Genomic DNA, 27,796 nt, shown 5'->3' on the forward strand with positions numbered 1-27,796 from the left:
CTTTTATTGCTTTAAACTCCTGAAAAAATATAATAGACAATTTCTGTGAAATTACTTTGGTATATTTCTGGCCTAACAGATTTGTAAGAAAATTATTTTTAATTAAGATAAAATCAGTTACTATCATACCTGAAAATAAAATAGACCATTTCCATGAAATTACTCTGGTATCAGTCCAAATTTATAAAGTAGTAAGAAAGTCATTTTCAAATTAAGTTAAAATAAATTACTATCATTATACTACATATTTCTTTTTATTTAGTAAAATAGAATTTAGAGATGATATAAATTTCAAAGGCATGGTTTTCTCATCTTCAATTAGAACTGCAATGGTGTCTTCACTTTTTATTTGACATGGAGTAAGCTTCATAAAGATGAGTATTATTCATATTATTACTACAGTAACTAGCCATTTAATATAAGCAATTGAGAAATGGGTTACTTACTATTTTTGAGAATACCAGATACAATGTATTTTCATTTGTAGAGATTTTGAGTATAGAAAGAATTTTAAAACTTACAACTATTGGAAAATTAAAATTTTCCATTTTCACCTATTCAACGTATTTTATTAAACACCTATTAAATATATTAATCTAGATTCTTCAAGATACAAAAATATAGTTCTAATCTTTAACATTTTACATTCAAATGGGGAGACACTTTAAAAATAAATATTATTCAAAAGATAATATGTTAATGAAGTGCATGCAAAATTTTATAAATATATAATTAATCAGACCACTTAAATGCCTTTTTGTCTCTATGGAAGGATTTTACAGGGAAGTTTAGTATCTGTATTGAGTCTTTGTGGGAAAAAATTTAGTTTGCTAAAAACACAATTAATGAAAAACATTCTATGGTTGGAGAGAGAAAAGATACAGGTATAAAAGAGCACACATATGCACACTATATACAGTGCTTTTATTTAAAATGAGAACAGTGGGTGATAACAGGGACAAAAATTAGAGTATATGCTACACATAAGAAACTGAGTTAGAAAGAACATGTCTTGTTTGACTCACTCAGCCAGGGAGAAGTATACTGCTTTGAAAACAAATATTTCCTAAAACATTTCTGCTATTCTACATTGTTCTACTACAAAGTTTTTTTTTTTTTTAATCACATTATGAAATGGAACACATGTTCCTATTTGAAAAACTAAGCAGTTTCTCAGCTGGCCCAATGACCCCATTTTATCTTGGTATTTCTGAAATATTTATCTATAATATCATGTTTCATCATTGTTTTTAGTGATCAGCACTTATAAATTATAAGTAGAAGCTCTGGAGATGAAGCTCCTCTAACACAACAGAAACTTGTTAAAGAATGGGTATGGAGAATCAATAGAGCAATAGAATTTGAGGAAAGAAAAGGAAAAAAATAATCCCTGTTAAATTTACACATCAAACATGAAGCAGGGATGTTGAGTGACTGCTAGCACAAAGCATAAATTTAGAGTGACTAATTATTTCTTCCAGTTATACATTTTTATGATGTTAAGAATCCAAAAATAAAGGACAATATGAGATAATGTGGAGGGCATTTCAAATAGCATGTGAGTTGTATCCCTTGCTCAAGTGTCTGATAGACAGGTTTGAATGTTTATATGTTGCAGCATAAAAAAATGAAGGATGTAAATGGAGCATTAAATACTAAGGAGGTAAGAGAAGAGAGCATCACTTTTAGTTGGAGAATCAAACTATTTTTTTCTGAATAGGTTCAGTATACAATGCCTTTAAAGAAAATACAATTCATCCTGGAAAACTGATGGGAGCTGGCATGAGGGTCTTGGGATTGTCTCAAAGGAAGAGCACCATGTTGCAGTCATAGGGGTCTTCTTTGCTCTCTATTACAGAATCATATTCCTTCATCCCACTAAATGGATTCTGTTCCATTTATATGATGGAACCATGGCTGAATAGAAGATATAACATGGGTGTTTCATAGAAGTCTAACTTTTCTAATCCATTTCAAGTCAATGAGAAATTGAATAATGTCATTTGCTCAGTCTTACCTATGATGTTTGGGCCAAATATTAGTTACTAGCATAAGGTATGATTTAAATACAAAAACCTATACAAGTGTTGGAAATGTATGTGTGTGTGTATCCTTATGATCCATTTATATACTTTGGAGATTAAATAAAACTATTTTAAATTGATATTGGCTTGTATCTCTTTGACAGCAATAATGAATATACAGCCAAATGACTAACATAATTGGCCCTTTTGAGATATAAGAACATGGGGAACAAGAGAAAATAAAAATGAACACATTTTTTTTCAGTTATCAGAAACATTCTTTAAAAGAAAAAAAAAGTACATCCTATGCTTTTCTCACTTTGCAAGAGAATTAATTATATCACTTGTATACACTCAGAAATCCACTGGAGAAAGAGTGTGTCATTTTATTCTTCTGAAAGGGCTCTTTCTCTTTGAATTCAGAAATAGGGAAAAGGCATTTTTTTTAAACAATTGAATTGATTCATCATATTCATATTATTCGTCAACACAGATCTTTATAGGACTTCTGAAATATGACTCATGTTACAGAATCTTGTAATATAGCAAAAAAGATAAATATGCAAATAGTTAACTCCAAGTTAGGAGATAGGCACAGTAGGGAAGCATGCTTAGAAGACTATAAGGAGGAATTAACTATTAGTGTCCAGGTTTGCTGATTGAAAGCTTCTGGGCTTTGTGCCTTAATGATTTTTAATTTTGAAAACTCAAAGTTTTAATGTATTTGATACATCAATCTTGGGAATTAAGTAAGAGATATAATTTTAAAAAAGAGGAAATTATTTCTTCAAGGGTCAAAGTGATTTGTTTAATATAGAAAGGTGAGAGAAGCAGAGCAAGATGGCTAAGCAAGATCTTCCAGCAAGTGTCCTTCCATAAACACAGTAATTTCAGCAACTACGAATGCAACAAACTACTTTCAAAGGGTTAAGAAAGACAGCTAGGAGAGAATAATGCCTGTTTTTAGTATAATAATAAGGAAAGATGCATTGAAGAAGGCAGGAAGCAAAGAGTTGTCCAGTTCACCCCTCAGAACTCAAAGCAGTGTAGCATGCAGAAAGGCACCTTCAGTTTAAGAAAAAGAGAAGAAATTAAATCTATGCCTTAGATGTGATACCCAGTAACAGGCTCACCCTGAATCTGGTATTGCCTCACAATCCCTAACATCAGGCCAATCCATGGACTAAACTACTAAAACTGAGTTTATACAGGTTACAAAGACTACTGCCACTGCCTCTCCTCTGACCTTTGGCAGTAGATCAAAGGGCAAAATTCCACCCCCTAAGGAGCAGAAGGAGCAGGGCATGAAAGTTACTCTTGAAGGGACTTCGGAAGTTCAGTGCCAAGGCCATTGCAATAGGGTAGAGCACCAGACCTTATCTACATACAGTTCAGAGCTTGCAAACAGAACCTATAGACCTTCCCTGACATCAGGCAGAGACCTCCATCATTGTAAGATCAGAGTGGACTGGAGATATACATTCTTCCATCCCCTGAGACAATGTAGATCCCTGAAGCTGTGAGAATTAGGTGTGACCCAGCTTAGTATCAATTTTAGCAGCCAAAGATTATCCCCACTACCCTATCCAATCTCAGACAGCACAGCTATCCTTAGGCTAGTGCTGCTCACAAATGAAGCCTCCAGACCTGCCCTAACACAAGGCAGATACGTGCACCAATGTGGAAAAGACTAACATTTCAACTTGTTGGATGGTCCTGTGTGTACCCTTGAGCTGGTGAAGGTCATTGTGGCTATGGGACTCAGGCATGACCCAACTTAGCATCAACCTTCATGGTTCAGAGACTGATATTAAGCTAGGGCACAATGGAGTCTCACTGTCTCTGGGAACTGGGTATGGGGAAGGTAGTGTGACACAAGCCTAAGTCTGACAATGATGGAGGTTATATGTGGAATCTAAAAACCCTTATCTCATAGTTGAAAGTAGAATGGTAGTTAAAAGAGGTTGGAGAGTGAAGGGAGGAGATAGAAATGAAAAAATGTTGATTAATGTGTACTAAGTTACAGGAAAAGATGAGTCAAAAGTTCTGGTGAGCTGTTTTGTACAGTAACATGACTATAGATAAAAATAATGGACTTTATATTTCAAAAAAAAATAATGAAAGGCTTTGACTATCTTCCCTACAAACACATGATGAATTAAGAGATAGAAATATTTGACCTAATTGACATGGCATAATATGTACCTGCATTAAAACATTACCTATTACCCATTGATATGTACAACTTTTAAGCTTTTTATACATAAGTTAAAATAAACTTAATTAACGAATAAAATAGACTAACAATCAGCAGAACTGAGACTACAACCCTATCATAAAGATAGTAGTTAATGGTTACTGAGTTTTTACTATGTGACAGGTACTGGGCTCATATTCACCTTTTTTTCAGCAATACTTAGGGAAATCTATGAATTAAATACTATTTGTGGAGTATAATAAGAAAAAAAAATGCATTGAAGGATTACAGTAGATTAGACTCAGGTAATAGATACCATGGGAAAACAGTGGAGAAATTAGAGATTTGTTAGGATTTACATACTCAAGAATTTTTTTTTTAGTAATTTAAGCCTAATACTATTCTTTCAACTTGATCATAGTGTAAAAGAAAAGAGAAAAATAACTGTAAATCAGTGTTTTGTCATCTGTTTTTCCTGTTGGCCATTGCCTTATTGTAATAGGTCTAGGTAATCAGCTCAGCTTGAAAGAGGCTGTAGCTTTCCCAGGTCCAGAATGATTCATTTCCTGCCCATTAGTGTAACCAAAGAGAAGAGGTACAACTGGGGCAATACAAATGCTATCTTATTTTGTAGTTGTAGCGGAAAAAAGTTTTGGTAAATTTTATTCAGTATCTCACTGTTAGGAAGGTCAAATGTAAGCTTTCTGCCTATAAAGCTCAGATTGTTTAACCCAACATTGTGTTGCTCTTCTTGAATATCTATCACACTATATCTTGACAAAGTCTTTCCGCTTCTAATGAATGTTTGTGAAACACTATATATGACAATTCACCACATCAAATTAACTTGATGAAACTGTTAATTAACCATGACCATCATTATGAATAGTAGGAAGTAAAAACCGTTAAGTTCTATGGTCCCTGTCATCTGGAGTGTGCAAATTTATAATTAACTTAATAAGATTCTAGAATGTCAATAGGACTTGAAAATTGTTTTCAAAATCTTACATAATATTTATTTTATGATTCTAAGTAAGAATTTGCATGATCAAAGGTAAATGAATAGAAGTTGAGTAACTCAGAGTAGGAAACACATATTCTTTCTAGTTACCTGTTTTTTTAAATAGTAAAATAACCCCTTCCCCATGTTACCTAATATGTGTAATTCCTATTATAGTATTACAAAAATGTTATTTATTATTTATTTATTCTTAGTCAAACAAATCATGAATTCTTATGTAGAATTCACCAAAACATCAGCAGGTAGTGATGGAGGCCATTTATGAATTATGGGTTTGTTAGAGCCACCATAAGGCAGAGAGTTGCTTTCCTGAGAACTCCTGCTGTGAATCCACAGGTGGCAGGTTGTTCCCATTAAAGCTGACACCCTACCAAAGCTCATAGCCAAGGTTCAAATGCAATTCTGGAGGTGAGCATAACCTCCCTATCCCCAAACAACTTATGTTTTCCATCTTTATCCTGTTTCACTCAAGAAGCCTGCCACACTGAAACCTTTTGGTGTATTTCCCCTTAAATAAAGAATTTGGGCCTTTTTCCTAGTTCAGTTCAAATTCCTATTAGGGCTGGAAGGTCCACCAGGCCCCCACTTTTAATACTATTTTCTGCCTATTTTTTTTTTTGTGTGCTTTATTGATTATTTTCAGGCTTTTAATTTTTCCAGGCAGTTTTAATTTTTCAAGCTATTAGCTCTCAAGGGTGCTGGTAACCCCAACAAGGTAGTCTGATAACAACAGAACAGATACGTTCTTTATCATTTACTGCAGTAGGAAAGTACACCAGATTGGCAGAACATAGGCCATCCTTCAGAAGGGGAGAGTTGAAAGTGGAAGATTTACATGAAAAGGAGGAGGGAGTTCACCTGATTAAAGGATAAGGCCTTTCAAATTTGAAATTTGAAAATTAACAAAAATGGGGATATAAGAATTTTTAATGAATAGACACTAGTAAGTTATTGAAGCAACTCTTGATAAGTAAACTCGTATGATAAATGAGCTGTTTTGACTAGATAAATAGATAATTGTTTCTGATGAAAATATCCTAATGCAGAAAATGCAGTTATTTATTGACTGTGTGTGTTCCCCCCGGCATTGAATTTTCCTGAAACCAACAACTAAGTCATGTTACAATTGGTGGTCTATCATCATAGATAAAATCATGTTCACATAAAAGACCCTGTCCTATGTGGGACTCATTTCTGCTGGTTATCAATTCAGTAGTTCCAAAGTGAGAGCCTCAGAGATCCTCTTTCATTCTACTAGTGTTCATTTGTGTCATCTGTTAAACAATAAATACCTTGCTATGAATTTTAGCATCTGCAAAAGTAATTCAAATAAAAATTTTAATGTGAAAATAGATACTTTGTCCTTTATTAGAATGTAAATCATAAACGTATTTGTGATATCCTAGTATTTACTTGTACATGACATCAAGAGTCCCACGATGTTGCTGTAATCATGAATTTTAAAAAGGTCATATTAGCAGATTTTTTTTATTTGTTAGTGTTTGTGTGTCAGCTGAGAAACAATTACTAACAACAAACTAATGTATGTATACCAATCATGATTACTTTTGTTTATTTATATTAATGTATTTACCTATAATATTTTATGTTCTAGATGATTGGATAAATACTTTATGTTAATATAGTCTATAAATGCAAAGAATTATTGTTAATAATAAAACTTGAACTTTTACATTATAGTTCATAATTCTCATATATATAAAACATTTATATAGAGATATATACACACATATGCATATATGTGCGTGTTTTTAACAGGAAAATAAATTAGTTAAATTACAAATATCATCTTCCTTTTTATAATTTCCTTCTAAATCTTCTTTAGTTGCTTAACTGCTATAAGTTCACTAGTAAAATAAATACTTGAGAGTAATTATTGTCATGATTCTCTTTGATCAAAATAGAAAGACGAGTCAAGCCTCAAAATTAGTCATTTCTTGTAGCAATATTGTACACTGTCATAATTTTTGTTCAGATTAATTCATAAAACTATTCTCTTTCATCTTGTATAGAATATCAAATTAGTTTTAGTTGAATACCCTAACAAAGGCATACTTTACAACTGAGGGATAGTATGTGTGGTTACTCCAAGATGTTATTAGTAACATTTAAACACCATTTTTATAAGCTTGTGCCAGGGTACAACTGGAACTTTACAAGCATTCAGTCTCTATTTTTGATGGCAGGACCATGTTTACATGGCCCACATGAGGAACATCTCCATATTTAAATGTCTCCTAATTCAGCTAATACATCATTTTTCTTAATTTTGTAGCTGAAATATCTACACAGTTTGTAAATTCTTCATTAAACATTAACAAACTTACTTATATTTGTATTTCTTAGAAACAAACAACATCTGAGTTGATGTTAAAACAATGGGCAAACATGCATTTTCAAGTCAAAAATGAATGGGGGAAAGTTGGTTTTGTAAATTATCTAAATCTATTGAATCAAATCATCTTCTGTGTGTTCTTCTGATGACTTCCCTTATCATCACTATATATGCCCCCATATTCACTTCTGAAATAAACTATTCTATAACACAGAGAAATCTTAGATAATTGGAAGAACTGAATTTTGGAGGCTTTCTCACCTCTATAAATCCAAATTATAATACTGGTGTTGATGGTAGCAGGACCATGTTTACATGGTCCACATGAGGAACCTCTCCAGACCTAGAAGCTTGTGGCTATCTTTAATTCATTCTAAAACATATCTGACTTATATTTTCATTCAATCTATTCTTTCTGTATTACATTCTTGTATTAAACTCAGTGTAATTCTGGAAGGTATCATAAAGGATCTTGAATATTCAAGAAAACAAATTACACTATTGAAGACTTCATCCAAGATCAAACAATTTCCCTTCCAAATGAGAAAAAAATAGTCTCTGAAGAAGAATATAAAAATGATAAATTGGAAGAATAATTTTTGATTCATAGTGAGTACTCAATCTGTTACAGCTAAATGATTGAATAAAAAAAGGTATGGAATTAATTCATTTACTCTGTCAAAATATGCTAAAAACATCTTTTCCTAGCAACAATTGGAAATGACTCTAGTTTCTTCTGCTACTGCTCCATTTTGAGACAAAGGTGAGAACAGCTATCAACCACTTTGCTGATTTCTCAAGGCAGGAAAATAAGAGCTGGATCTCAATGAAGGCAGAGAAACAGAGCCCTTGCCTATGGGTGACAGGAAAGGTAAAAGGGGTTTCATGCTCCTGACATTCCCTTTATTCACTACAGCTAAGAAAAAAAAATGGAAATGGCCAACAAATAGATTTAAAAAAAATGCTCACTATTATTAGCCATCAGGGAAATGCAAATTAAAATTATCATCTCACCCCAGCCCAAATGACATTTATAAAAAAAAAAAAAATAGGCAGTAAGATATGTAGAAAAGAGAAGTCTCATATACTGATGCTGTGAATGTAAGTTAATACAAACTAATGGAGAACAGTATATAGGTTTCTAAAAAAAAATAATAATAAAACTAGAGACACTAGAGACAGATGAACCATATCAGTTATCTCATTTCTGAGTATATATCCACAAGAAATTAGTGAGTTTTCAGGTTTGAGTGGTTGAAAACTCTTAGTGTTGGTATATTCACTTTAATATAGTGCCATAAAAATTATGTTTTTTTAACTTTGTAATAGTTCCCTATTTTTAGGAAAACTGCAAAACTATTACAGAAGAAAAAATGGCGGTGGAATTAAATGGAGCAGAGATGACTAAGAAAGCTAAAAACCTGAGGAATTCCATGTGAAGGCCAAAAGTGTGAGCAAAAAGTTGTGCAGTACAGAGCAAAGGAGCTAAAGTAATATTTCTATCTGTCTCAAAATAGCACTTGTTCATTCTAAGTCCAAAGCTTTGCTTCCCAGAGTAGATACTGAAATATTCAGAACATAAATCAGCACAATATCTGACATAGCTAAAACAGACTTCTCACTTGGATGTACCATTTAAAATTGGAACAGATTTACTTGGGGTGGAATTTCAAGGAGAAATCCAGAGTCATTGAGGTAAAATGCCAGAAGCTAGCTTAGCCATTACTCCTGATCTTTTCATTATTTTTCTTTTTAAATGATATTTTATTGCGTAGTGAATAAGTACAACAAAACTTACACCTTACATGAATTTGAACACAAAAGTGTACCCTTACAATCCATGCAATCAAACAATAATATTACTCCATTAACTTTCAACTATTTATATCTCATTGCTTTATTTTTGGTTATCATTCTCTCATTTTTCTTTATATTCATATACATATTTGTATACATTATCATTTTCAAATTTTTCTTTATATTGATATACATATTTAGACAAATACATATGTTTCACACATATACAACATAGTATACATGAATATCATATATTTCCACATAATATGTTGTTTATTGGATGTTTTTAAATCTACATATATTTACATAAATTTTAAAATACTGAATGCATTGTCTATTGCTCACACTTTTTGTTCCATACTTTATTAGAATTTCAATGTTGGTAATGTTACCTGCTTCCTATACATATAAGCAAGAATTTCTTTGGCTATAAAAATATAAGTTGACTTTCTGGATCACAGAGGGTAAAACCATTCAACTGTTCTTGATGTTGTCAAATAATTTTCCAGAATGCATTCATATACTCCTAGCCTCAATCAAATTTTGTAAGAATCTAGTTATGAGTTCAGAAACACCTGGTATTTTCAGATTGCAACTTTTTTTTTTTTTTTTTTTGCTAAGCAGGTGGTTATGAATGACATCTCACTGGAGTAACTACATCCCCTGAATACTAATAAATATCAATGTTTTCCCTCTACTATTGGTAATTCTTGTTTTATCTTCTGAGAAGAGTTTTTCTAAGACTTTTACTTTTGAATTAGGTCAATTGCCTTATTTTATTGGGCTACAGAAGTTGAATTCTATCAGTATCTAACTTTTGATACTGGTCATTTGTCAGTTACGTATTTTGAAAATGTCTTCTTAATATTTGTGATTTGTCTTTCTTTTATTTCCCTTAGTGCCTTCAGATTAGAAGATGTTCCTTCTCAGAAAAATTTAAACTTAACCTATTTTAATTGATAATTAAAAATATGCCTATTTATCATGTAAAAAGCATGATATTTTGAAATGTGTGTACATTGTGAAATGACTAAATCAAACTAAACAACATATGCATTTCCTTACAAGTTTAACATTTATTGTAGTTTGACACTTAACAAACTACTCTCTGAGCAATTTTTTTCATAGAATATATCAACACATAGTTAAGAATCACCATATTGTATAACATATCTTAGTAATTATTATTCCTAATTGAATTTTATCTCTTTTGATCAATATTCCTTTAAATGCCACCCCTACCCCCAATCTATGGTACCCAATATTCTATTTTCTTCAAATGAGATCAACTTTTTTATATTTTGTATATAAATGAGATCATGTGGTACTTATTTTTCTGTGCCTGCCTTAGTTCACCTAATATAAGTTCACTCCAGTTTTATCCTCCTTGTCACAAATGATAGGACTTCATTCTTTTTTTAATGGCTAGGTATTCCATTGTGTATATGTACCACATTTTCTTTATCCATGCATCAGTTGGTAGATACTTAGATTGTTTCCATTTCCTAATTGTTGTGAATAGCTCTGCAAAGAAAACAGGAGTGTATAAATCTCTTCTATATACTGATCTCATTTTCTTTGGATATATACCCAGTAGGTGGATTATTTGATCATATTATGGTTTTATTTATTTATTTTTAGTTTTTGAGGAATTTTAATACTATTTGACTACTAATTTATATTCCCACCAACAACATGCAGAGATTTCTAATTTTCTCCATATTCGCACTGATTCTTATCATCTTTTGTCTTTTTGGTAATAGCCATTCTAATAGGTATGAGGTGATATCTCATAGTGAGTTTAATTTGCATTTCTCTGGTGGTTAGTGGTGTATAGCATTTTTCATATATCTTTTGGCCATTTGTAGTCCTTCTTTTTTGGGGGAAATGTCTATTCAAGTTATAGTTGATTTTTTTTTTTCTACCAGGAATTGAGCCCAGGGTCACTTAAACTCTGAGTCACATTCTTAGCTCTTTTATTTTATTTTTATTTTTTATTGATTGTTCAAAACATTACAGAGCTCATTATATATCATCTTTCATACATTTGACTCGATTGGGTTATGAATTCCCATTTTTTCCCCAAATACAAAATGCAGATTCACATCGGTTACACACTCACATTTTTACATAATGGCATATTAATGACTGTTGTGTTCTGCTACCATTCCTATCCCCTACTATCCCCCCTCCCCTCCCCTCCCCTCCCATCTTCCCTCTCTACCTCCTCTGCTGTTGTTTAATTCTCTCCCTTTTTTCCCTCCTCCTTTCCCCTCACAACCTCTTATAATTTTGTGTAACATTGAAGGTCTCCTACTTTTTCTATATGCTTTTCCTTCTCTCTCCCTCTCTCCCCCTTCTCGACTTTGTTTAATGTTAGTCTTTTCCTCATGCTCATCCTTCCTGTTCTGTTCTTAGTTGCTCTCTTTATATCAAAAAGACATTTGGCATTTGTTTTTTAAGGTTTGGCTAGCTTCACTTAGCATAATCTGCCCTAATGCCATATTTTTATTTTAAGAAAGTGTCTCCCTAAGTTGCTTAGGGTAGCTTTGAACTTGTGGTCCTCCTGCCTCTGGAGTTGCTGAGATTACAGGTGTGTGCCACTGGACCCAGATCATTTGCTGATTTTTAAGTTAGGTTATTTGGTTATTTCTTTTCTTGATATTGAGCTATTTGAGTTCCTAATATACTTCTGATTTTAGGTCCTTATCAAATGTACAGATTGCTGATGTTTTCTACCATTTTGTGGGAGGGTTGGCGTCTTTTGGGATTGTTTCTTGGCTGTGCAGAAGATCTTTTAGTTTAATGAAATCCCATTTGTCTATTTATCCCACTTATTTTTTGTGGAGGTCATATAGAAAAAATAATTTTCCAGACCAATGGTAGCAAGTTTTTTTCTGAATGATTTCTTTCAGTAATTTGACAGATTTTGCTCTTACATTTAAAAGTGTTCCATTTTAAGTTTCTCTATGTACATTGTGTGAGATAGGGTCTAATTCCACTCTTCTTCATGTGTATATAGACTGTTCACTAGATACATTTGTTGAAGACACTGTCTTTTTCTTTTGTTTATTCTGGCACCTTTATTAAAACCAAATGACCATAAGCATATTGTTTTATTCCTAGTTACTCAATTTATGTTCCCTTATCCATCTGTCCATTTTTATATTGTTATGATGTTGTTTTGATTACTGAATCTCTTTAGTGTATTTTGAGATTAGATACCTCCACTTGTTTGTTTATTTTTCTTTTTATTTCAATCTCAAGATTGCTTTGGTCATTCAGAGATTTGTGTATATGTGTGATTCTATAAAATTATAGGACTTTTTTTCTATTTCTTTGAAAAATATCAGTGGAATTTTGATAGAGATTACATTGAATGTACATAGTCATTTTTATATTAATCCTTCCAATCTATGAACACATGAGATCTCCCTATCTTTGAATTCTTTCATTAATTGTTATAATTTTCAATTTTCAGGTCTTTCCTTCTTGGTTAAGTTTATTCTTAGGTATTTTGTTGTTTTTGGTAGTTATTGTAAATGGGATTACCTCTTGATTTCCTTTTTAGATAATTTCACTTAGTATATGGAATTACTACTGTTTTTAACATTGATTTTTGTTCTCTAATCTTACTGAAATCATCTCTTTTTTTTGCTGAATTCATTTCTTGTTGTTTTTAGGGTATTCTATATATAAGATCATATTGTTTGTAGACTGGGATAAGTTAACTATGCTTTCCAATATGGATTTCTTTTATTTCTTTCTTCTATATAATTGATCAAGCATGGAGTTTTAGTCTTATGTTGAACAGAAGCAGAAAAAAGTGAGCATCCTTGCCCTGGTCCTAATTTTAGCAAAAACTTTCAACTTCTATATCAAATGTGCCCCACTTGACCATGAAAAGAAATTTTTATTTTTTAAACAAATTATGCATCTAATTGTATAACTCACACCTCCCCATAATTTTCAAAAATTGAAAAACTCAAATGATCATATGTGTCAAAGAAATACACTTTGCAATATTATATGAAGTCATGGATTCAAAACCCTTTTTCACCAAGGTAATAGATTCTAGAATATCAATATTATCCTGTAGTCCACCATAGTTTCACTGTATTTGTAGATGCAGAGAGAAAGTAGTAAAATGTGCAATGATGTAGAATGCTGACTGCTCTTTAGGGAGGGTAAGCTCTACAGGTGTAGAATTTATTTGATAAACTTATGCTTTTAGCAAACTAATGATTGGAATCATCATAGAATTCTGATGGAGATAGGCAGAGTCCTAATATATTTTGGATGTGCTCTTAAGACTAACGCTGAGAATTAACTGTACTTAAATCAATTGTGTTGAAAACTGGAGGAGAATTCTGATACTCTGTCCAACTGAAAAAGGCAAACTAACAAAACTTAGCATTCCAGTTAAAGGTGATACATTAATTACATAAATTTATCTGTGCTTCCTTCTGAAACCCCACAAATAATGAATCAAATATTTAATAAGTAAAAACCCACTAGAATAACTGTATTGATAGTAAAAAGAAGAAAGAAAGAAAGAAAATACACTCATAACATTTTAGTAGCTGAAAAGCAAGTGAACAAGCTTAGAAAATATGAGAATTTGGGAACTACAGTTGGCAGTAGGAAAAGTAGAGACGTGTGATTTATAGCAAAGCATCCACAGATGCCTCAGGAAGTAACAACAACAGATAACTGGAAGTGTAAGTGAAAGTGGAGTAAAATTCTTACTAGTTAAATGTCTTAGAATTGACACATTTTTTTCCCCAAAACATCTATGTGCTGACATATCCAGAAGTCCTTGAATGAAATCAGACTAATTTTTAACCTTAATACATCAGGTTATCCTGCTGAGCCCACTGAGCCCACTGAGATGTACAAGGACATCCAGATGACAAGAAGCTTCAAATCTTTGCAAGATATTTTCCCAATTAGATGCATGTTTTTTTTTTTATGTCTCATTTTTCGTTTCAATTTGTTCTCTAAGCATTATGTCATTCAGGGTAATTAAATCAATACATTTTTATCTTAATCCATTTTGGAATTAAAAGGATACATTTAATTTATAGAATAAAATTATCCCTCAATAAAATTTTAAAGAGCAAGGTTTTTTTTTTTAACTAGGAAAATAGAAATTTCAAGTGTTCATTACAATTTTCAGACATTTAAAAGGCTTATTATACAAAAATGTTTTTTTAACATGTTTGTCCATTTATTACCAAGTAGAAAATAGATAAATCATGGGAATAAATGAAAATTTATTTCTTTCCTTACTGAAAAGAAAGACAATTAAGCTCTTCTACACAGTAATGTGAGTTCCAGATCATTGCTTCAAATCAAAATAAAATAAACTTTCTAAATATGTGCCCAGAAACTTAAATTTGCCTAAGATTATCATATTGACAACATAACATATGAAAATTGTCCTATAGATATCCTGTCACATTGGTCCCCAGATTTATACAACTGTGAAGTATTGAGTTTCCATTTAAACTAGGTCCTCTGAGTTCAGATCCAATATTCTTAATGTTAGAATTATTGTTGTGACTAGATTAATTTCCAGTTATATAAATGTGTATTTCTATTACTTCATTGGAATTTCATGTGAACAAAATAAAAATAATGAGCTATAATGTTTCCAAAATGTATCTAAAAAACAGTCTGTATTTAATGTTCCTGTGTCTCAACTTCTACTAATGCCACCCTAGCATTGTTACCCTGTTGTCAGTCCCCACTGATTTCTCTGGCTGCCCATCTCCATTCTGGGATCATCAGGTGGGGTTTATAAACCCACTTCCCAACCCCAACACTATCACAGTGAAAATTATATTCTCTTTTCTTTTTTTCCCCTATAATTCATTTTAAAACGACTAAAAGTGGCTTGTAAGACTGCCGCACTCTGCAAATAAATGAAGAAACATGACAAATGTATGTGAGTTATGCCTTAACTTATTTCAATGATGGTTTTCAGGTCAATGAAAGATACTGTTTAGTTAGTCAACACTTCCAGTTCCCTACAATGAACTGTTCTCAAAATAAATCCTTTAACTTTTCACAGTCAAAGGAAAATAATTACATACCATAACATGCCTATGAGTGGAATTCATACTAAAGACTGTTCTGTGTGTATGCACTTACATATATGTGTATATGTATGTTTGTGCATGTATAATATTGCATTATGTATTTTTCATTTGTATATTCTCCTTTTTTCTACCTAAGTCCACAATTCTATAAAGTACAAGTCTATTTTACTTTTGTACTTTGCCCATGGCCAACTGCTGGTTAATAGCAGAAATCTGTCTTGAAATTCTAACAATGTTGAAAGATCAGGTGAAGAGTTGAAAATTACATTTAATTAAAAGCTGATTGCTAGGAGTAAGGTGAGATATGGAAAATCACTATTAACACCTTTACTTTTCCCCTTATCTATCAGAACATCTAAGCATTGAAAAGAATTAAAGCCAGTTTTTGCCAAGACAGCTTGAGGGGGACAATTAAATTGTAGGTATCATTTAAGTAATATTACAAATTGTAAATTAAATTACATTTTAAAGGAATATTAAGTAAGTAAAAATAAAATATATAAGATTCTATCTAATCACATGAGTGGATAATTACTTTACTTAATTTTTTAAGCATAAAGAAAATATGTCACTCTTTTTATTTTGCTCTAAATAAGCAGTAACATATCTGAAATATTAATAAGGTTATTTATTTTTATTAGTTACACCATGATTTATTAAGACAGATTATTTGGTTATGTTGCATTAGGAATAGAGTTGTAGTGAGCATTTTTATTTTATTTAACTATAAATTGTACAGATAGTACATATCAGCAATTAAACTTTAGATCTTTTTAAATAGCTGCTTTATTCCCAGATATGTTATGCACAATGATTATAATCCATATCGATGACTTTCAATGAGTATAAAATGTTACATGACTCCTTAATTTTCTTTCATGTTTTTGTTCTACAGAGTCTTTTATGATGACATACATTGACAAATAAAGTTATTCACTCAACACATTTTTTATATATTTTGTTATTGCCAGTCTTCTAAATAAGAAATGGGATATGTCAAAACCATTAAAAAATAAAGAGTAAACACAATGACTTCTCAGTATTGAAAGGATTTGTTCATCCTGAATTTGAATACGTTATTTAAGGAGACTGCTGGAGTCCCGGGACAGCAGAATTTGTATTATGTTTTCTGGTAAACTAGTTAGCCAAGGAGATGAAAAGTTTAAGGAGGAGATGTTTCTCCAGTGTTGCTACTTTCTCCTTTCATTGATTACATATATTTTCCTGGTCAAATAATATTTTAAGTAGTGAGCAGGTTTCCAGCCTACCTATAAAATCCCATTCGGATTACAACATTTCTTATGCATAAAACAGCTAAAGGAGATTAAGGAAGATCACATAAATCTATTAAAAGACTAAATATAGTTTAATTTCAAACTACCTTCATTGAGTAATCATTGCAGACATTTTAAGTTCAATTATTATTTATAAATTATTTTAATAAAAAACCAATGTACAAAACCACTTTATATATCATTTTGGAACCCGTTGGTAAAGGGGGTCACTATTTGTGCACTCACCAATATTAATCACTACATCATTCCCTTAGGATAGAATTCAATATTAGAATCCTTATGAGAAGAAGAAATGAGTGTTTTGGCCTCACATATGCTAGATAAGCTCTCTACCAATGATTATAGCCCCAGGTTTAAATTAGCATTTTTTGAAGAATTGTAAAAACTAGGTTTCCATTAGTTTTTCATCACCATAACCAAAACAACAGACAAGAACAACATAGAGGAGGAAAATTTTACTTTGGCTCATGGTTTTAAAAATTCAGTCCATGGTTGGTCCACTCTATAGCTCTGGGACTGAGGTGACAGAACGTCATGGCAGAGGGGCTTGGCAGAGGAAAGAAGGTCAGGACATGACAAGCAGAAATCAGAGAGTATGCTGTGCTCACCAGGGACAAAATAAAAACCCAAAGGCACATTCCCATTGACTTTCTTCTTCCAGCTACCCCTATCAGCCTATAGTTACCACCCAGTTAATCTATATCAGTGAACTAATCTACCAACCCCTTTATACCTCTCATAATCTAATCATTTTCACCTCTGAAAATTTTTTCATTGTCTCACACATAAGCTTTTGAAGGGAATATCTCATTTCTAAACCATAACACTATGTTTAACATAATTGATAAGTTTCTTGTTCACAAAAGATAAAACTGGTGTTCAAGAACATATGATTTTCTGTTGCAGTACAGGGTTGTGATCCCAGAAGTTCGGAAGGCTTGAGGAGAAAGATCAAAATTGTCAGCCAGCCTCAGCAACTTAGTGAGACCCTCTCTCAAACTAAAAAATATAAAGGACTAGAGATGTAGCTCAGTGGTAGAGCATCCTTAGGTTCAATCAATCTCTCTCTCTCCTCTCTCTCTCTCTCTCTCTCTCTCTCTCATTTTTTTTTCTCTCTCTCACACACACACACACACACACACACACACACACACACACATACACACTTTGAAGAAAGAAGCCCTTTTCTAAGTTCTAAAGTTTTGATCAAATATTCCCTAGGCCTCAGTTTTTTACTATAATAATATAGAGATCATAAGAACATGACCTTATATTTTCCAGAGTGAGGTGAGACTCAAATTAGATGATGCATGCAGAAGTATTATGTAAAGAATAAAGACAATATAATTCGCATTTCATTGTTAATAAAACAGCTAAACAGTAAAAGAATTGAAAACATGAGCTGATCTTAGAAAAATGGAAAACAAGGGCTTTTTGTACACCACCACTGAAGCCTCAGGGTTCTACCCAGATAAGCTTAGAGTGGCAATACCATCTGCTTCTGCTCTTTCTAAATGCATGCCCCACAAAAATTCAAAGCATTTGCCTGTATCAATTATTTTTAAAATAATTGCAAATCTGTTTGTTTCACTGGGAGAGAAGATTTTCCTCCCTCAAATAATAGGAGCAAAATATAGTAATTCCAAGCATGTCATAGAAATAAAATTAAATCTGTTGTAATTTGAAGTCTGTTATAACTGTCACCTAATTTATGGAGAAAAGTGGGGAACAAAAAAGTGAAATGGCCTCTCTAAGCTAAGACATACTAACTGACTAAATTAGTATTAAAACTTAGCCTCCTTGCAAGTTGAAACACTTTGTACTATAACATTCTTCTTCCTAACCAGTACATTAAATTACAATCTTTAGTCATTATTTTAGGATGTTGTACAATAACAGTTTTATGGTTTGATACAGAATTTAAGTGATGAGTCAAGAAAACTTCCTCCAGAATTAAAGAGGAAAAATGAAAAAAAAGAAAAGTGGGGGGATTCATGAATATAGAATAGAGACCAATAGAGTACAGAAAGGAGACTGGGGGAAGGGAGGAGGAGTGGGAAAGGGGAGATACTACACAATGAGACTGACCAATTTATACTGTCACATTTTAAGCATGTACAGATACTTAACAACAAACCGCACTATTATGTATAATTATAATGCACTAATAAAAATTCTTAAAAATCATTGCACATTTTCACACATACAATAAAGAAAACTTCCAGAGATTAGAAAAGGAAATTCACCTTCCCAAATTTATTGATAATGCTAAGTAAAATGTTAGTTTTACAATCAGAAAAGATATGATGAAAAATGAAAGTTCAAACGCAATCCCAATCTTCAGCATAGATGCAAATATCCTGAGCATGAATTGTTATAAATGAAATCCATATATGTGCATACATCATGAGCAAATAGGTTTTAATTCAGGAATAAAATAATGGTTTGATATTAAATATCAAAAATTTTCACATTATAATCACATCAACAAGTGAAGAAACCAGCAAACTAAAATTGAAAGTATTAATGAGCTGAAAGGCACTTTATTTAATAATGTGCAAAACACGCCCAAAGGTGACAGCTTAAAAATCTCCCCTGCAAAATCAAAATAAGAAAAGAAATCTCATTTTTATTGTTTCAGTTCAAAGTTTTTCACCCTAATGATGCTAGGCAGAGTAATAAACTAAGAAGCAAAGAATAGAAAGAAAAATCTCCTTACTCACAAATTATATATAATTATTGAAAATAGAAGAGTTCAACAAAGTTGCTCGATATACAATAGTCAATTACATTTCATACACTAAAATAATGATTTAAATAGTAGTACCCGAAGAAAACCTGCTTAAAGTAGCAACAAATTCATAAGGTTTCTAGAATATAATCTAAGGAAGTAAGCCCATGATCTTTATAAATAATTTTAAACAATACAAAAAATGTTGTAGAAATTTTAAAGAAATGGAGATGTATACTATATCTTTGTACAGGAAGCTAAAGTATCACAAAGATATCAGTTACTTACACTTTTTCTATAAACAAAGAAATTTGAATCAATTTATATATAATAAGGGTTTTTATAGGTTTCATTATGTTTCATATATAAATTATCCTAATGCCTACATAAAGTAAAAGGGCACAAGGCACAGGATAAGCAACTCAAGCCTGTGGGAGGAGAATAATATGCAGAACTTGCCCTACCCACTACCAAGATAAATCATAAAGCTCACTAACTCAGGGTTTGGCTTGGGTTTCATAATCTGTTCAAAGGAATAGAATAAATTCAGAAAAAGATACATGTATGTGAAAGTATAACAAAATTAACAATGCAGATTAATAAAGAAAGGATAACTGTTCTGTATGTCATCCTAGAGTTATTGATATTCTATATTACAAGACAAAAGCAAAAAGAAAGTTTGAAAAAATTCTATGCAAAGCAACTGGCAACAAAGGTTGTTAAACAAAGGAGTAGCATGCTTTGATTTTTTTTCTTTTAGAAAGAGAAATTTCTCCTACTTACAGTTTGCAATAAAGAAATGTTCCTGATAATCTATCACCATTTTCCAGTGAAAGAAAAAATATTATTATAATAGATGTTATGCTTCCTTTTGAAAAGACTGCTGATTGCTTTCAGAGAAAACATATTCAACTACATAATTAGTTCTCCCTGAATTTTCCTTACAATCATTTATTTTCTTAAAATCTGCCTCTATAATTTTATATTTATTATATGTTTCATTTGGCTACACTGAGGGGTCTCTGCAAATTTTACATTACATAGTCCAGCTTTAAGTTTCAGTATTCTTGGTTATGTGTAAATCTTTTTGCTTTATAAAACTAAAACTTGCTCTATAAATTATGTCACTGACTTTTATTCCATGTACTAATCAATCTGTGAAAATCTATGAAAGGAAAAATATTTAACAATAATTTATCTTGAAATATGCTTAGTTCATACAATAAAAACAAGAACATTTTCATAGAGCATAAATCTTTAAATTGCCTGGGGAAAAATATCATTTCAAGAAGCATATTATAGAACCTAACAAAACCCAGCATTTAACAGTGAAGATCCTACAGGATAGGAGAGAAATCTTTGTCAGCTGCTCTTCTGACAGAGAATTAATATCTATAATATTTAACAAACTCAAAAAAGTCAGTATAAATAAGCCAAAGCCCATTCAATAAGTGGGCAAATGAGCTAAACAGACATTACTCAAGGGCTAACAATTATATAAAAAACATACAACATCTTTGGCCATCAGCAAACTAAAAATCAAAAGTACAGTGAGATTCCATCTTACTCCAGCCAAGATGGCAATAATCAAGAATACAAATAACAATAAATACTGACAAGGATGGTGATGGGCAGAGGGAACTCATAACTCTGTTGGTGGGAATCTAAATTACTAATATCACTCTGAAATATAGTTTAAGGATTCCCCAGAAAACTAATAATAAAACTACCAAATGATCTAACTATACCTCACCTTGATATTTATCCAAAAGAATTAAGGTCAACATATTTTAGAGATAACATATATACCCATGCCTATCACAGTTCACAATAACCTAATTGTGGAATCAACCTATAGAATGGATTAAAAAAATATACACAATGGATTTTTATTAAACCATATGGACAAAATTATGTCATTGGCAGGAACATGGAGGTATCTGCAAAGCATTATGTTAAGTAAAATAAGTCAGAATTTCAAAGACAAATGTCAAATGTTTTCTCTCATGTGGAAACTAGAGGGGAAAAAGAGGGGGAAAAGATGTTATGAGAGTAGAAGGAAGATGACTGGTATAGAGGAAGGGTATATATCTGAGTCAGGGAGAGTAAGAGTAGGTATTGGAGTGATACAGATTAAACTTTGTTATATGTGTATATGAATATGCCACAGTGAAATTTCCCACCTTGTATAATTAATGTACACCAATAAAAATTTATCACACAGTGTACAGAGGGTTAATTTTAGTTTTCCTATTTTCTTCTGCTTTATTCATGAACGGTAAGCTAATTGAGATGAATTAACATGGATTATGTAAAGTTGAATTTTAAGGTTAATTAGACAATTTGTAGAACATGGAAGTATAAAGCATTTAACATGGAAACTATTTTGTAATAATAAAACCTAAGCTCTTCTCTCTAGGAATAACATAAATTTAGAGAACCAAGTCAGAGAGAGTATCTGTGGCTAATTTGTGGTTGCTGATCTCCTTATAGATAGAGTCAAGAATCAAGATGTGATATAGGTTTCTCAATGAATAATGTTGTAAACATTTATCTGTTATACATGAAGGTATAAATATAAGTGTTACACATTTAAGTGTTATACATGAAAGTTTTCTCAAAGTAATACTTTATTAACAGAAAACAGATATGCATGCACACACATATCACAAATATTCAATATTATTTCCTACATGTTATTTTTAAAAAACATGAAATGAATAAGGGGCCATCTTGCATTTGAGATGCAAAATATTTCTTTACATTAAGCTAGGTTGAAGACTCCAAAAAATAGTACATAATAACTCTTTGCATGAATATTTATGGATTACATTGATATTAACAATAACCTATTAGAAATAGGTCTGTCATATCTGTCTTTTACTTTAAATACCTAGTCTTCATAGAGTCATTATCAACTTGTGGAAAATCCTGGTATTCAGTTATTCCTCATGGTAATCCAACTTACACATTTAATCATATATAAAACATGAGGTATGAAAAAGATACTGTTCTTTACAATATATTTAGAATGTTATTATCTGCTAACCAATATATCAAAAAGTGGTTCAAACTAAGATTAATTGATTGTTTTTCTAATTACTTATTTTTATTTTAAAAATATAGTTTTGGAGAAAATGTTTATACTTATCAAAAGAACTAAAATTATACATATTTGTTTTATATTGTTTGTTTATATATATACAAAAATACACACAGACACCTATATAACTCAGAATCACTTTTATTCATTTATCGTAAAATATATTCTGCCGAAGTCCGGCTGTAGCAAATAGGTGGTGGTGGGGAGTGGGTGACGAACAACTTGTGTACATTGATACAGCAGGAATGGGAGCAGTTTATTGTAGGACAGGAGTGGTATTTATACATTCCACACAGCTTATCTAATTAACATAAACTGGATACAGCAGTCAACCAATAAGGAATCTCCACACTTAATGGCTGGCTTTTGTTACTTCACAAACCATTCCCTCTGGCATTTTGCCAGGCACCATCCAGACTTGTTTACAGACTCTAACATTTCTCTGGCAAAATGCCAGAAGCCATCCTGACTTGTTTACAGACTCTAACACTATTCTATTATTACATTTGAAAAACTTCTTTAAGATGTAGAGATAGAGTCCTTAATTCCTAATTTTCTTCTGAATACCCTTTGAAATTTTCTTCATTCTCATACAATAGCAGTGACCACAGGTTAATAAGCATTAAGTATTCCCACACTTGTATATCAAAAAGAAAAATTTTGCCAGCTTCTTATCTATCAACAACCAAGATTCAAACAAATTTTGTGTGTGTGTCTAGACTCATCCTTAAACTTAATCTGAACTGCTAGATGCAAAGGCAAGAATTGCCTCCTAGAAGCTCAAGCACAAAGTTTAAAAGAGAGGATACATAAGGAAGCACCTTCAGTTTTAGGATCTGAATATCCAGATATTTGTCAGGAAATAAGGCTTGAATCTGGTAAAATATAGAATTAGGCTTTAAGGTTTTCTTCCCAACAAAATACTAATCTTACCCAGTATAAACCTATTTGCATAGGTGTCAATGGAAGCTGATCTTATCTGCATCCACATTGGAGAGCTTTACCAGTGACCCTGTAAAGGTAAAATTTCTAAGCTGATTCTAAGCCACAGAGCCAGAGTTAAAGTGTAAAGGACAGGCTTGGGTTGTAAAGTAAGAGACCATTGATATGTAAGAGACCATTGATATGTTAAATACCTTGGCTACCCCAAAGCCTTTGATGTCAGTTTAAATATTCCCCCCAAGTTAAGAGTAACCAATCACCCCCGTCCAATCTGTTCCCGCCAGTAAATGTGCTAATCTTGACTCAGAGTTGTTTTTCAATTCCCGCCCCCCCCATCTCTTGTTGATTTGTTCTGATGTATGCAAAGCCCCCCACCCCTGCCCTCTCCAAAAGGTGTACTTAAGCTCAGCTTAACCTTGGCTCGGGGCTCTGGGCTGTTCTCCCTTTCTGTGTGAGCCTGCCTAGAGCCTCAGCGCGCTGAACCGGATCCTAATAAACTTCCCCTGCGTGTTGCATGAAGTTGGTCTCTTGTGGTCTCTTTCTCCGACGTTTCGCCGTTCCCTTACAACCCAATTCTAGTTAGTTAAGTTTTGGAAGTTAACTTTCCACAATTTGGGAAAGATTTTTTCCTCCTTTTACAATGGAAATATAGGAAACCAGGTTAGATGGACAAGAATGAGGCAGTATGTCACTTAAACTGCCTCTGGTTGCCATATTGGAATAATGATAAAAACAAGTTTGAGATTAAAACATACTCTGTAAACATCAGAATATACAGAAGGAGGTAATCACTGTAATTTATGAGTAGCCAGTTGAGCATTAGCATAAACATACATTCATCTCTAAGCCCACCCTGTTACCATACCTTTTTTTCTTTAGTGCTTACTGGGAACTAAACACAGGGGCACTCTACCATTCTACATCCCCAGGACTTTTTAGTGTTTACTATTTTATTTGAAGACAAGGTCTTGATAATTTCCCAGCTTTGGGAAAATTAATATCCCCTTATCATATAATGACCACACAATTCATATAACAATCCTTCTATTTAGGAAAATGATTATTGAAAGGAACAAACCTTATATTTAATTCCAGAAAATGAAAAAAGATGTCCAATTATTAGATTCTATCTCATCATTGCTGGAAATTGTCTCTATATTTATCTTTTCTTCACTACTCTGTATTTTATTTTTTAATCACTGTTCTTATCCAACTAAAATTTTTGCTAAATGTAAAAATTTGTTTTCATAAATTTGAATAGGAAAAAAAACAATTCAGTACACTTTGTAAAATATTTCCTCAACTTTATTAATCCAAACCAAATAGAACATCATTTTTCAAACACATATTAATAAAAAACAATCACATTTTTTATGAGAGACAGTAAGTCCTTTCAATGCCTTAAAAAATTAAATACTATGTTTAGTACTTTGGATAAAATGATATACCCCAAATTGAGCATGCGTAGAATTTTGTATAAAGCACTAATCACTTAAGGACACAGACACTTAATGTATTTAAGAATAATATATCTACAAATTTAAAGAGATTTTTAATTAGCTACTATCATTTGGGCAACATATTTATTTCTAAAGTGTTTGAAATGTTAGGGCTTTTTTGTATTGCTTTTCACTAATATTGCATATATTCATGTTTTAATGTTAGTCTTTGAAAATACTTTACACTCCTTCATAATGTGAACTTTAAATCAAATGAATATTTGTGTCTTTTCTCAGCTCAAACAAATGTCTGAAACATTTAAAACTATGTAATATATGAAATTCTAATTATTATTTTTCAGCATTACCATTGAAACTGTATGAAGAAAAATATCTGTCTATATCTCATAACAACAAAAAGATTAGAATGTCAAAACTGAAAGCATAATGTTCTGTTTTCAATCCTTTTCATTAGTGAGCTTTGCTTCACTAATGAATTCCTTGATTAAAAAACAAAGCCCAAATGTTTTCTGTCAGTATTTCAAGATTTCTTATTACTGATTAAAAGTAAAAATATATTTGAGGCTTAGCTGATTTTTTAAAAAAAGTTTTTAGGAGGTTTGAAAATTCAGCATAAACATTGTCTCTAAAACTTCATTGAAAATTATTATCTGTCACTGCTCCACATAGACTATAAATTCTGTTGAAGTGTAAAAGTACAGATTCAAAACACAGTGTTTTTCTATAGTGGATATATATTTTAGCGCACTAAAATTCACAAACCTTCATGAATTATCTTTTCTATGAATTAGAAAGAATGATTTAGAAGTTTTTTTTAAAGGAGGCACAGTTGTTGGAGGAGATGTCACAAGAGAGCAACAGAAGTGATAAAATGAAAGGAGATTAATTCTTTATTTCAAGAAGGTCATCAATCAACAATATCAACTGAGTATTTATCAAGCAAACAGTGGCTCTCAATATTATATGTATAAGTATGAAAGTGCCACAGTAAAAGCAATTAATTTGTACAATAAGTGTTAATAATTATAATAATTAAAATAATAAACAAAATAAGTGTTTCAGGTTAAGAATGCCCTAAATAATAATGTAAAGTGTATAGCAACTAATTCCAAGAAATAAGCTATATGGTTTCATTAATCATACATTTATAAATTTACAAAATAAAACTATCAAAATATGGGCTGGGGATGTGGTTCAAGCGGTAGTGCACTCACCTGGCATGAGCCGGGTTCTGGGTTCAATTCTCAGCACCACATAAAAATAAAATAAAGATGTTGTGTCCACCGAAAACTAAAAAATAAATATTAAGAAATTCTCTCTCTCTCTCTTTTTTAAAAAAATAAAAATAAAAAAATAAACTACTAAAGTATTTTGCTCAAGATGTCTTCAAATTTTATTTGAAATATTATGCTTATGAAAATATCATTCAGAAGGCAAGGGAGGTTTATAAAGAAATTTAAATAATATAGAACATTGTTGTAAAAAGGTGACAGTTTATCTGGTTTAGGTATTGTCTATCTTTTCTTCATAAGCCACTCCCACCAGAATAACAAAAATAACATAAATCATAATTTTGTATCAATATTTTATAGAAGCAATAAATATAAGGATGTCTTTAGAAAATGTTCCTATTTCCATTGACTTTTTAAAATGTCTAAGTAAAGCAGGTGAAGAATAGTCATCTAGACATTCCCTGCCTTCCAAAGAGATTCTACAATGAAACCCTCAAATTCAAAGTAATAAGGCCTAACCATTTACATGATTATTTCCTCTGTGACTATGCCAAAGGAAATAAGTGCTCAAGCTTGGAATATGAGGAAAGAGTCACATATGAGCCACTTCATAAAACATTTTGCTAATATGGATCATGTAAACCCCATGTATTAAATATTTAATTCCAACCTAAACTGTATATTCTTTCTGACTCCACAGATCTCAGTTGTGTTTGCTATTACGGAGATTCCTATCTAGAATTTCAGAATGTGTTTTTAAATCCACAAAATAACATCACCCTGGAATTTCAGACCTTCAGTCCTTATGGACTCCTGCTGTATGTCAAGCAAGAATCAAATTCAGTAGATGGATTTTTTATTCAATTGTTTATTGAAAATGGTACTTTAAAGGTAAGTCCTTCAGATCATTTAAAGAAAATTTGAAAAAGTTGGTTGACTGCCTGAATTAGTGGTTATTGTTAAAGTAAAATGTAAACATTTCTTTATCTATTATACTTACCAACAGGCTGTCTCTGTTCTAGTTTTATGTATGTATATGTATGTATGTATATATATATATATATATTTTTTTTTTTTCTGTTTAGTAGTTATATGTATAAAAACAGTATGATTTGAATTAACTTGAATTATCTTCTTTTCTTTATGTTTTTATGTTGACCACTTTTATATTTTCCAGTTTCCCACTCTCCCAATTATAATCATTATTACCATTTTTTATAACCCCAATGGGCAGGTGTGCTCTGGGGACCCTTATGTAAATAATTCCAAGATCCTTTCATAGTCTTGAAGAAAAACACTATTTTCATGATAATATTAACATACTATTTATCTTTTTCACTCTCACTGTCATAAGTATACAATGGAAATTTTCAGAGGATACATATTGTGTTCTTATATTTTTTTTTTCACAATGACTTTCAATTTTTAATTTTGTGAATATTGACAGGCATAACCCAATTTAAAAAAAAAAACTCTTTGAAGGTCTTAATAAATTTTAAGAGTGCAAAACAATTCTGAGGTTAAAAAATTGAAA

At 31.6% G+C, this 27,796-nt stretch overlaps 1 protein-coding gene across 1 annotated transcript in view; it reads left to right on the forward strand.

Annotated features, from left to right (window-relative positions):
• Eys (EGF-like photoreceptor maintenance factor) overlaps window positions 1-27,796 on the forward strand; it is a 1,514,165-nt gene that overhangs the window by 891,960 nt on the left and 594,409 nt on the right. Inside the window, 1 exon segment of the mRNA XM_077109730.1 lies at window positions 26,963-27,153. Within this exon segment, the coding sequence (XP_076965845.1) occupies window positions 26,963-27,153 (191 nt within the window).

This window comes from Callospermophilus lateralis, chromosome 6, assembly GCF_048772815.1.
Source record: "Callospermophilus lateralis isolate mCalLat2 chromosome 6, mCalLat2.hap1, whole genome shotgun sequence".
Lineage (NCBI taxonomy): Eukaryota > Metazoa > Chordata > Mammalia > Rodentia > Sciuridae > Callospermophilus > Callospermophilus lateralis.